Source organism: Electrona antarctica, assembly GCF_951216825.1.
Source record: "Electrona antarctica genome assembly, chromosome: 13".
NCBI classification, from domain to species: domain Eukaryota; kingdom Metazoa; phylum Chordata; class Actinopteri; order Myctophiformes; family Myctophidae; genus Electrona; species Electrona antarctica.
This window is the reverse complement of record NC_136794.1, coordinates 47323215-47335824: the sequence shown is the minus strand read 5'-3', so window position 1 is coordinate 47335824 and position 12610 is coordinate 47323215. Positions and strand designations below refer to the sequence as shown.

Here is a 12610-nt window from a genome sequence, read left to right as displayed (position 1 = left end):
CCCATTCTGGACGGGAACCCCTTTTGGTGGCCGAGTGGCGCGCTACGAGCTTGTAGGTCTGCTATTTTAGAAAAATCATGAAAATATTGGAGGATTTAGAAGATTTTTTTTAAATTTCGAGGTCAGGCCAAAATGGATTAAAGGAGAATTCCATACTAGAAGGCTTTCTTACCTTTCTTTGTAGTCGTTACGTCCCCACCAAAGAGGTCCAGGTGTTATTTTGTGCAAAAGCTCCTTATTGGCTATTTCCCCTACCATAAGCCCTAAATTAATTGCATTGAATGGGAATTGAATGGGGCTATGGGGTGTTGTGCTAATTCGCTTATTTCCATCGCTCAAAATTATTATTTTTGTTGTATATATCCTCTCTTCATAATGTAAATAATATCCCAAGCGGCACACTTTACTACTTATTTCAATGGAAATAAGCGAATTAACACAACACCCCATAGCCCCATTCAATTCAATGCAATTCATTGAGAGCTTAGGGTAGGGGAAATAGCCAATAAGGGGTTTTTGCACAAAAACACCTGGACCTCTTTGGTGGGGACGTAACGACTACAAAGCAAGGTAAGAAAGGTAAGAAAGCCTTCTAGCATGGAATTCTCCTTTAACATCCTGGGACATCTTTTCTGTTGCTCCGCCACGTCTGTGCTGATGGCGAGAGTTTCCTACCGTTGCCAAAACCTTGCGTAAAATGTCAGGGGGAGCCGAGACTTATACTTAAAGGTATATTCAGTGATTTTACTTAATTCAAATATCACTTGTTTTTTCTTTTTTTCTGGATAATCCTCCCTACTATAGAGTGTGCTGACCATATAAGGAGTTCCTCCCTGTCCCCAGTGAGCCCCTGGGGTCAAAAAACCCTAGTTTCAGTTTTGGTGGCGGGTGGCAAAGCCTTCATCCAATCAGGATGAGAGGGGCCTTCCTCCAATCATGATCGAGTGGGGGCGGGCCTTGGTGCACATGCTGTTGGCCTGTTGCACTTCCCCCCACTGTAGAGCGTGCATGTGCACATTTTGTTACCAGGGCGGACTGGGTGGTTTTCCAAATCACCCAAATCACTGAATGCTCCTTTAAAGTGTTTGTGAGGAAACACAACATAACGGCACATTGGAGAACACATCACTGCTAATGTTGAGGATTCAGATAAAAAAGAAAAAGAAACATGAATATCAAAACGTTAAATGTGGATGGCTGCAAACCACACTTGGCAATCACATGTGGGACTAGTCGGGAAAACCTCCAGTTTGAAATATCATCTTTCCAACTTGTGTTTTTTTTTTTTGGTACTCAAATTTGCATCTGATGAAATCCATGGCACATTCTTTATGAACATAACTGGCTATGATGTCACAATCAAAAGACTCAGATGCAGATGAGACTGTAACTACAGTGAAGAAGTGTAAGTGAAATCCATTTGTAATCACTAGGTTTATCTATCACTGTACAAAATAGGATCACGTACGTTTTAATGGATAAAAGGACGCAGCGAGTATTACTCATTCATGGCGTTTAATTTGTACAGGCTTTTTAGGCAAGTATGCAATGCTCAAAAGACATAGTTGTACAGACGGTACAGGCAGTATGCACTACTCAAAATACATGTTGTAGTACAAGACGTTGTACAAGAGCTGTGCTATGCACCGTTCAGACAGCTAAAAGTATTAATTAATGGCAACATTAGCGTCTGAACGCACAGTAACAGGGCAGGGAAAGGGGAGGGAGGGAGGGAGTCATTTCTGGTCCCCATAGGGTTGGGGAAATTGCTTTTACACGCACGCTGGGCGAGCCGAGGAGGGTCTAACGAGCGACCTTCCCTTTCCCCAGATGGCCTCTTTACCAGATGCCTACTCAGCTATGGCCGCCCTAATGCTGAACGCACAGCAGAACAGAACAGAACAGTGGTTCTGGTTCTCCACCTTTTCTGGATCAAGGGCCCACTTGTAAAACTCAAAGGCGTCAAAGGCACAACCCACCGGACACCGGTCATTCAAAGCAGAAATTGGCCTTAAGAGACTAGGGATGGAGTTATGTAATTTTTCACCTGTACCACTTGTTCTAGTCTATAATAACATCAGATTAAGGTAAGAAAACGGTTAGTCCAGAATTCCCCTTTAACTCATTTGGCGCCTAAATCGCCTTTTCACGCCTGTTTTGTGTGTTCTACTGGCGCTCGGCGCCAAGACCACCTTTTCACGCCTATTTTAAGATCAATTGATTACGGTGATCAACCGTGTCCCGAATGCGCTCATATCACTCCGGTAGTGGTCCGGTGAAAAAATAAAAGAAAAAAAAATTGCTGGCTTATTTTGTCTATGGGGAGGCAGCTTTTTGAACGCTAATATCTCGGATTCCTCTTCTTGTATGACTGTATGACTGTATGACTGTATGACTGAGCCATCAGTGAAATGAATAGTTTTGATGTGAAATTATTCGCCGAAGCATTTTCGAATCATTTATTACTAGTAGTCACATTCCATTGTATGTGTAAGGACCTTTAGCTGTACGCGACAATCTGCTATTTCCGGCTTGCGACTTCGCCGACAAGAGTATAAATGAAGGATAATAACAACAAGGCAGTTTAGACCGATGTAACCGGAGAATATCCACTATAGCTACTGACTGATTATGAAGACGTGCCCCTCTTCCGGTCGCCTTCATCTCCAAAGTAAGTGTGCACGGGAACGGGAGGCAGCCCATTTGACAACTAGCTCACTCAGTCTCTATCACCCATTTAGGCCAATAGCCTCCTGCCTGCAGGGTCATGTGCTCAGTCTCTATCACCCATTTAGGCCAATAGCCTCCATGCCTGCAGGGTCATGTGCTCAGTCTCTATCACCCATTTAGGCCAATAGCCTTCCTGCCTGCAGGGTCATGTGCTCAGTCTCTATCACCCATTTAGGCCAATAGAATCCTGCCTGCAGGGTCATGTGCTCAGTCTCTATCACCCATTTAGGCCAATAGCCTCCTGCCTGCAGGGTCATGTGCTCAGTCTCTATCACCCATTTAGGCCAATAGAATCCTGCCTGCAGGGTCATGTGCTCATTTAGGCCAATAGAATCCTGCCTGCGGGGTCATGTGCTCATTTAGGCCAATAGCCTCCTGCCTGCAGGGTCATGTGCTCAATGCGGCCAATAGCCTCCTGCCTGCAGGGTCATGTGCTCAATGCGGCGAAAATTCTCCCACGTTATGAAAAAGCCCCTCCCGTCACACCGAGCATGAATGAACGAACCGACGACAGCCACTGTACGCCCAGCAGCAGAACAAATAAATATCATATCGCTTTGTTTCCTCTCTCTCTCCCTCTCCCCCCCTCTCCCCTCTCCCCCCCTCTCCCCTCTCTCTCTCTCTCTCTCTCTCTCTCTCTCTCTCTCTCTCTCTCTCTCTCTCTCTCTCTCTCTCTCTCTCTCTCTCTCTCTCTCTCTCTCTCTCTCTCTCTCTCTCTCTCTCTCTCTCTCTCTCTCTCTCTCTCTCTCTCTCCCTCTCTCTCCCTCCCTCTCCCTCTCCCTCTCCCTCCCTCCCTCCCTCCAGCTGCACAAGGCATAAATAGGAGCATAATTCATCATAACATAAATGCAGGGTGTTGTTGCAGAATGAGCTTTAGCTGCTTGGTGAACCCGGGCACAAAATAAGACAGATTGTCAACAACTGGAGTCGTGCATGCTGCCTCTAATTCACTAGAATAACCTATCAACTATTATATCTATATCTTGAGGAGGGATTATTAAACCGATGGGCTATACTTTCGGTTTGCGACGCGATGCATGTCCAAATATAAATCAGGCATTACGGTATATCGAACAGAGCCTAGGAGCGGAGACGAGAGGCAGAGAGGATTAACCTTGCTTGGTTTATATAAGTAAAAACCGAAAGCAAATATTGACAACGTTGAGGCGAGGTATATGCACTCTGTGTTAACCCATTTATACCTCGGAAAAGATTCTACAAAATGTCTTCTAAATCCATGTTTCTATGTCAGTCGTTCTCAAACATTTTCATATCAAGGATTCCCAAGATTATATGCAATTGGCCGCCGACCCCCATCTGAAAATATGTTGTTCCAGGGACCACCCAGAAGCAAAGATCTGAGTTAAAAACGTTTGCTCTGAAAGTATATTCAAAGACAAATTCTCACCATTTTTCAAAAATAGCAGACTTACAAGCTCGTAGCGCGGCACCACTTGTAGATCTGCTATTTTTCAACAGCTAAAGTGTAACATAATGCTTAAAACACCAAAAAGGGTTCCCGCCCAGAACGTGTTAAGGGAGAAAGCAGTACAGGGCACTGAGGGCAGTTCCTGCTGGGCAGAGATGGTCCAGTTATATATCGCCCGCAGAAATTGAAATAGATTTTTTTAGGCACCGCAGTGGAATGGAATGTAAAGACCAACGGTGAGCGGAGAACCTCTGAAGAGATGAACATTTCATCGGAAAAACCTTTCGGATCGAAGTCTGTCAGCCTGCACCGTCTCAATCTCTGCTTAATGCTTGTCTAACAAACATAACGTGTCAACAACACGTGCTAGTACACAGATACAGTACAAAGAGCCTTCATGTGAGCTTATATTGTACATTATGATACGTTACAGCTTGCGGAGTTATAGTTCAGTCAGATACTCGAGGGGTTAACCCATTTTGACCTGAGATCAGATTCTAAAAATGTCTTCTACATCCTGACAGTTTTCTGAAAAAGCTATGTTTCTATGTCAGTCGTTCTTCGATTTTTCAAAAATAGCAGACCTACAAGCTCATAGCGCGCCACTCGGTGGCGCGCTATGAGCTTGTAGATCTGCTATTTTTCAATAGCTAAAGAATAACATAATGCTAACACCAAAATGGGTTCCCGGCATTTAAGCCTCGGACAAAGCCAACAGCCGAGTTGACAAATCGTGACAAATTTGACAACAAAAGTGTTTTTTTGTTCTCCTTTTTTTCTTCTTTCTAACTATCCACCTCGCTATGTTTGCCTGAATCCTGAAAAGTAACAGTTTTGGTCGTATGAGGTTCCCACAAGACAGCAAAAGAAATACTCCCATCGGCCTGGGCCGTGGCTCAGCGGTCCAGGCCTGGGCCGTGGCTCAGCGGTCCAGGCCCCTTGGCCGGTATAGTCCCTAGTCTGGCAGTGTGCCGCGGGTTCGACTCCCGATCCCGACGGCCTTTACTGCATATAAGCTACGGCTTCAGCCTACACCTTTTTCGGTCCAAACATGTCCTGTAAAACGCTTTTGTTGCTGTAATACGCATGTGTACATGTTGTTTTAAGACCGGAAATAAAACATTCATTCATCCATCCGTCCGTCCGTCCGTCCGTCCGTCCGTCCGTCCGTCCGTCCGTCCGTTCGTTCGTTCATTCATTCATTCATTCATTCATGTCACCCCCCCATCTCTCTCCCGCATTTCCTGTCAGCCTACTGTCTGTCCCTCTATAAAAAAATATAAAATAAAGGAGAAAGCCGCAAAAAAAAACATTTTATAAAAAAATACTCCCATCACCAATGGTAAAAAGTAGCAATACCACAATATTACAAGTAAAAGTACTGCATTCAGAACACACAGAACACACACACGCACGCGCATGCAGGCGCACGCAAGGACGGTCGCATGCATGCGGTCGAGTTGTTTTGTCTTTTTGACTTGCATGCTCACCACTGTGTGGGCGACGTGTAAGTGCCAAGCTGCTGACCATGGTGGCACTCTTATGTAAGCTCACCTGCTTCACTAACTGGGCTTTCCTGTTGCCGTCACTGTCACTGAAGGCTGTAAATGCTTGTTTTCTCCCACCAGCACCACCCCAGCTGTGGGCTCTGCTTTTCCCTAAGGGTTCTGTGTTCCCCTGGGGGAGGTTTTTGTTATATATATATATGCAGTGCATATGTATACATATATCTCCCTGCACTTAACCCATTTTAACCTGAGATCAGATTCTAAAAAATGTCTTCTACATCCTGACAGTTTTCTGAAAAAGCTATGTTTCTATGTCAGTCGTTCTTCGATTTTTAAAAAATAGCAGACATACAAGCTCGTAGCGCGCCACTCGGTGGCGCGCTATGAGCTTGTAGATCTGCTATTTTTCAATAGCTAAAGCATAACATGATGCTAACACCAAAAAGGGGTTCCCGCCCAAAATGGGTTAAATGGTTGTCTTCTAAAGTGCTGAGCAGCAGGGAATAAAACGATATACACATACATAGCAGCTGAGCCTGCGAACGCCAAGATCAAATGTTAAGATTCACACTACGGCTGCACAATATAATATCGGAAATGTATCGTCGTTGCAATGTCAACATGCTGCAATATACCTGTACATATCGCTAAATAAATACACAAAAATAGATGATTTCACTTTTTTTCAGGTTTTTGTATTCATTTCAGAAATCCAGGTGTAAAGGTAGTTTTTGTTTAGACTAGAATAAAATGTTTTAAGCAGAGCAGTGAGAAACTGCATCGCTACGTTTTTATATATTCACTGTCAATAGCAGCTGAAGCCATGCAGGTGCACTGCTTTCAGCAAAACCATATTGTTGGAATGGAAATATAATAAAAAACATCAGAGCAATCTTTGCTTAAGACCCACTTCTTCTCCCTGGCCTTCAGTGTCAGTCGAGGTAGCCCTGTTCCCCTCACTAGTGCAATATAGTCTGCTTTGTTTGCTCCTTTGTATTGTCTGCTTATATTGTATATTTTTGCTTTCATTTCTTCAGGCATGTTTTAAATGCCTGTTTATATTGTATTGTTTTTGTTCTTTGCTTCTTTTGAACCTGTACAGCACTTTGGTTGACCTGGTCATGTAAAATGAGCTATGTAAATAAAGTTGAGTTGAGTTGAGTTGAGTCTTTCTTTGTATTTTTTTCCTATGTCCTATGTGAGCAGTATCTGAGCAGAAAACCCCAAGGCAGAAAGACAGATTGAAACGGGTACACTTCAGTATTTGCCTGTAACTCTGATAATATATGGAACATTAAAGGAGCATTCAGTGATTTGAGTGATTTGGAAAACCACCCAGTCCGCCCCGGTAACAAAATGTGCACATGCACGCTCTACAGTGGGGGGAAGTGCAACAGGCCAACAGCATGTGCACCCACCCGCCCCCACTCGATCATGATTGGAGGAAGGCCCCTCTCATCCTGATTGGATGAAGGCTTTGCCACCCGCCACCAAAACTGAAACTAGGGTTTTTTTTTACCCCAGGGGCTCACTGGGGACAGGGAGGAACTCCTTATATGGTCAGCACACTCTATAGTAGGGAGGATTATCCAGAAAAAAAGAAAAAATAAGTGATATTTAGATTAAGTGAAATCACTGAATATACCTTTAAAGAAATAAAATCGCCAAGAACCAACGCTGTGTGAAAAAGCCCATCTCACCGAGGTGCGAGCCCATGCAGGTGCCTCCGTTTAGGCAGTAGTCCGTGCAGTGGTTGACCTCACAGCGCTCGCCCGAAAAGTCAGGCCAGCAGTAGCACCTCCAGTCTCCTTTCTCATTGGCCAGGCAGCGGCCTCCGTTCTCGCAGGGAGGTCGGCACAGTTCACCTTCATGGAGAAAAAAACAAAACAAACAAACAAACAAAAAAAAGAGAAGCCGAGTGAACCTCATTGAGCCACGACCGGTGGAGCTGAACACACATCACTGTCCAGCATCGCAAATACACTGCCGACCTTTTCATCGTTGAGCCGAGCAGCTCACGGAAAAATACATTTCAAGAATTCTGTGGCTGCAGAGGAGGCCGGAAGAAATGTCAGAAGAGGGTAAGTGATATGTTTTGGTTAAAGCAAGGTTAAATGGTAAATGGTGCATTTATATAGCGCCTTTATCCAAGGCGCTTTACATAGATTGTGCATTACATTCACACATTCATACACCGATTGCAGCGGAAGCCATGCAAGGTACCAACCAGCACATCGGGAGCAATTTGGGGTTCAGTGTCTTGCCCAAGGACACTTCGACATGTAGACAGGAGGAGCCGGGATTCGAACCGCCGACCCATGGATCATTGGACGACCTGCTCTATCTCCTGAGCCACAGTCGCCCAAAGTTAAAGGAGTAGTTCGCCCCAAAGAATGACTTATTTTCTATCAATTCAAAACACACCCCACATCCCAGTGAATTCAAGGGTTCATGGAGTGTGTAATTGAATGAAAATAAGTGATTTATAACTGCTTTAAAGCTCTAGATTCTGACAGTAATCACTGCTAGTGTTTGTTCAGCAACAGTGTTAATTAGCTCTATAAGCAGCTGAAGATGGATGGAGGGATGGATGGATGGATGGATGGATGGATGGAGGGAGGGAGGGAAGGAGGGAGGGAGGGAGGGAGGGAGGGAGGGAGGGAGGGAGGGAGGGAGGGATGGATGGATGGATGGATGGATGGATGGATGGATGGATATATTCTGAGAGTAATTATTGCTATATAGTATTCCAATCTCTCCAGCTCTAAAATAATCAGAGAATACATTCTCAGGTAGGTGACACAATTGCAGCCAATCAAGTACCAATTCATCAACTTTTCAACTTGTTATAGTGTTCCAGTTCCAAATTTCGGATAGAAGGCAGCATGCACGACTCCATCTAGTCTCACTCACTTTAATCATGTTACCGGGTGCACGGTCAGACACGATTTTACACAGAGAAAACACAGTTCCAAATTTGCCTTCTCTATTCTTTGCGTCCATCACATCCTACTGTATTTCACTTGTTTAATCTGTATCCTATTCTCTATCCTGATTGGATAAAATTGCTATCCTGACCTGGAAATTAATTATGTTTAACCCAATCCAGGCCATCCACGAGATATCTTGAGGGAAGCTATTATTACCATTTTGGCCATCCACGAGAAATACAAGATTTTATTAAAATATATTAAAAAAATATTATATATTTATATATATTTTGCTTCCGTTAGCTTCCGTTGCTAGCCTCCACAGCCTACGTACATGATATTCCTGCACATGCACACGTTTTGTTCTGCTCAAAATGGGATGCCATGTTTGGGACCTTATAAAAGTCAGAGCTCGCGCTAATAAAATGTATTGTCCGCGAGTTAGTACACAGCCTAGAGTGAGGCTAGGCTACAGATACTGTATGGAGGGCTATCACTTCGGGCATAGAGTAATAAAAGGATAGAGACCAAACCGGAGCGTTAGCCCCGCCCCCCCGCTATTCATTTCAGTGGAAGTTGCTCAGTGGCGTTTTGAAGCACCCGGAAGACTTCCGGAAGTATAATTATAAAGGTCCTAGCCCCGGACCTCAATTTTGAGGACCGGGCTTACGCACGTGACGTCATGAACGTCCGTCCACCTCCATGAAAGTGCTGCAATTCCACATTTCGCCAGTAGGTGAACGTTTCAACGTTGGATAGCCTTATACTGGGGGCTTGCTTCCGGGTCGGGCGGATGTGGCTCTTCTTTTTGGTTTATGTCACGCATTTCACTGGCACTATAGCCTCACGATGATTCATTGTCTTCATTATGTTGAAGGATCCACTCGATATAAATAATGGCAGCTATATTACAAAATGCCTATGATTGTTGTGAGGGGTGTGAGATCACACAGATCCTTGACTGTTTTATTCCAGCTTCTTGATTTGATGTTTAACAACATTCAAATAAGTTTATCTCCTCCTACACCAATTTCGAGATTTGATTTGAGAACACATCATTGAAAGGTTTAAAACCTGTACTCTGATAATCTGTTGCCAGAATGACCGACCCGTTCTCTACTTCTATCAGACCCTAGCTGTCAGGATGACCTACATCTGGACCTGAAATCTTAATCAAAATCCAGTCCAATAAATGTATTCTTGGACCGGGGGGCCCAAAGACAAGATCTTTAATACAAAATGTCAGTCTTTGTTCTAATGCATATCAAGGAGGTGACACGAAAGAATAACGCATTAAAACTGGTGTCATTTTAGATTTTAGCTAAATACATATATACTGTAGCAACATAAGTTTTTTCAGAAAACATGTGTTACTAAACATCGGTGTAGAACAGAGGCTCTCAAAAATAGCAGATGTAGCTTTTACATAAAAGCTGAACATAAAAGAAATCTGGATCTGCGATCTTTTTATTAACACAAATCTTCTTTTCTGAGGGGGGCGTTAAACGCGTTAACCCATTCTGAACGGGAACCCCTTTTGGTGTTTTAACTAAGCATTATGTTATACTTTAGCTATTCAAAAATAGCAGATCTACAAGCTCGTGGCGCGCTACGAGCTTGTAGGTCTGCTATTTCTTTTAAATCGTGAAAATGCGGCACAAATCTTTGAATATATATTCTTTCAGAAGACTTTTATTTTTATTTCGACGCCAGGCCTTAGGTTTAGGTTTATTTATTTAGCACGTAGTACAAAATATAGACAATACATATCAAAGAACAAAAATACAATGCAAGGAAAGGAAGAAGCCAGCTGGCTTATTTGGAATCCTTTCCTGTATGGAAGAGGTCATTGATTTAAAACAGATTAAAAGTTAAATTAAGAACAATACAAAAGTCTACAAGTTTGGCAAAGGGGGGCAGCTGTGCAATAAAGAAATAAAAAACACAGACTGCACAAAAAAGGGAAATAAACAATACAAACAACAAACACACAAAACAATGGAAGAATGGAAGAATGCCTTACCTGAGATGTTGACGTCGGTGCAGGTGCCGTTGGCCAACACCTTCCCCTCGGGGCAGGTGCACTTGGCCCCCGACGGGTTGAGCAGACACATGAAGTCACACGTCATCCTCAGGCATGGATTGGCCGCTGTAGAGACATGTACGCAGCAAGACAAATTAAGGGGAAGAACATTTTCCCATTACAGCCCAGCATGCAGCGCCATACAAGAGAGTCGTTACAATGGCAATTCTGACAGAGTGAAGGCATTCATTTTTATCAACAGAACAATTTGTTAGAAAAAGCAAACAAAAAAGTGTTTCAATGCCCGTCTTTGAAAGGCATTATCATTTCAGCGTAGACACATACTGTACTCAAGACTAAAGCCTGCGATTAACTTCAGAAAGTCTTGCTTTTCTTCCCCTCACAGTGTCACCGAGAAACGTGGTCTGCATCCCTTGATGGGCTTCTTTAGTAGCTGCATGACTCGTTGAACCCGGTTCTGAAGGCCAGTGCAACGTCAAGCTACGTTTACAGACAAGAAACTGCCTAACATCTTTACATTTCTATAATGCTGAGATTATGCTCCCTTCTGGCTCCAAAACTATGGAATGCACTCCCCATCACAATCAGAACTGCAGCCTCACTCCCAATCTTCCGCCGTAGTCTGAAAACCCACCTCTTCAGACTCCACCATGGCCCGTAGCACTAGCCCCTTAGATAGCACTTTATGTAGACTTAGATAGTATTTTAAATATAGCACTATGTAGACTTAGATAGTATTTTAAACAGACTTATAGCATGTTGCGTAGACAGCACTAGAATTGCATTTTATGTAGTCATAGCACTTTACGTTCTTAACTTACGCATGTTTCATGATAACTACTTTTTATATATGTGATGTATGCCATGCTTTTTGTTATTGCTTAATGTAAATCGCTCTGGATTAAGAGCGTCTGCTAAATGCCTAAATTGTAAATTGAGATTAGACCTTTTTACAATATTTGGTCACATACAGTAGTACCCAGATCTTCACAGATCTGTGGTTGCATAGATTGTGAGCTTGTAGATTGGCTATATTCAAAAGAATCTTGGGGAAAAAATAAATAAATGTGGAAAGTTTTAACAACACAAATCTTGTACACGGGTCCCTGGCACAACATATTTTTTCAGTCCGCAGACAAATGCATAGTAATTCAGGGGTCCTCGACATGAAAATGCTTGAGAACCAAAGTCAAAGTCGTACGATTACTCACACACGTTACCGCAGTGAAATCTGTTCTCCGCATTTGACCCATCTCTTGGAACGGTGAGCCGCAGCGTGCGCCGCGCACGGGAATCATTAGTTGATTTGACCCCCCAATCCAACCCATTGATGCTGAGTGCCAAGCAGGGAGGCATTGGGTTTTACAGTCTTTGGTATGACCCGGCCGGGGATCGAACCCCGACCTCCCAGTTTCAGGGCGGACACTCTAACCACAAGGCCACTGTCTGGTGAAGAATAAACAAGCCCAAGTAAGCAAATAACTTCCAAATAAGCAACTCGCTTCCAAACTACTTCCATAATCCTGCAGGTGTGAGTTTTAACCAACCCAGACAAGAGACTGCCTCAAATCTTTACATAAGCTGCGGTTACATAGCAGTTTGTAGTACATCTTCACAGATCTGTGGGGTTGCACAAACTTCAGTGTTCTTCAGAGATTGTTGCAGGAATAAAATGACGATCAGAGCAGAGAAAATGAAACGACTGTTTGGGCCGTTTTTTTTCCTTTCCCCACACGCTGAAGACATCAAAACCTTCTTCATGTCATGGCTTTCTTTCTGCTATCTCTGTGCAACCAACGCCTAGTCGACATGCCCACGGACTGCACCAGTACACATGCAGCCATGCTGGCCCTAATGAGTCACTGGGGAAGCGGCACACAGCTGCCCTGTGAGTGAACAACCTCCACCAAGAATGATCTGTCTGATGCTTCCCGACCATTAACACCACAGATGTAACAAATAGACCCAG

At 43.7% G+C, this 12610-nt stretch overlaps 1 protein-coding gene across 1 annotated transcript in view; it reads right to left on the bottom strand.

The window, feature by feature from the left end:
* The window catches only part of lrp1bb (low density lipoprotein receptor-related protein 1Bb), a gene marked incomplete at its 5' end in the record, with an annotated part of 503119 nt that overhangs the window by 39367 nt on the left and 451142 nt on the right, over positions 1-12610 (bottom strand). The window contains 2 exon segments of the mRNA XM_079517841.1: positions 7368-7532; positions 10621-10746. Of these exon segments, the coding sequence (XP_079373967.1) occupies positions 7368-7532; positions 10621-10746 (291 nt within the window).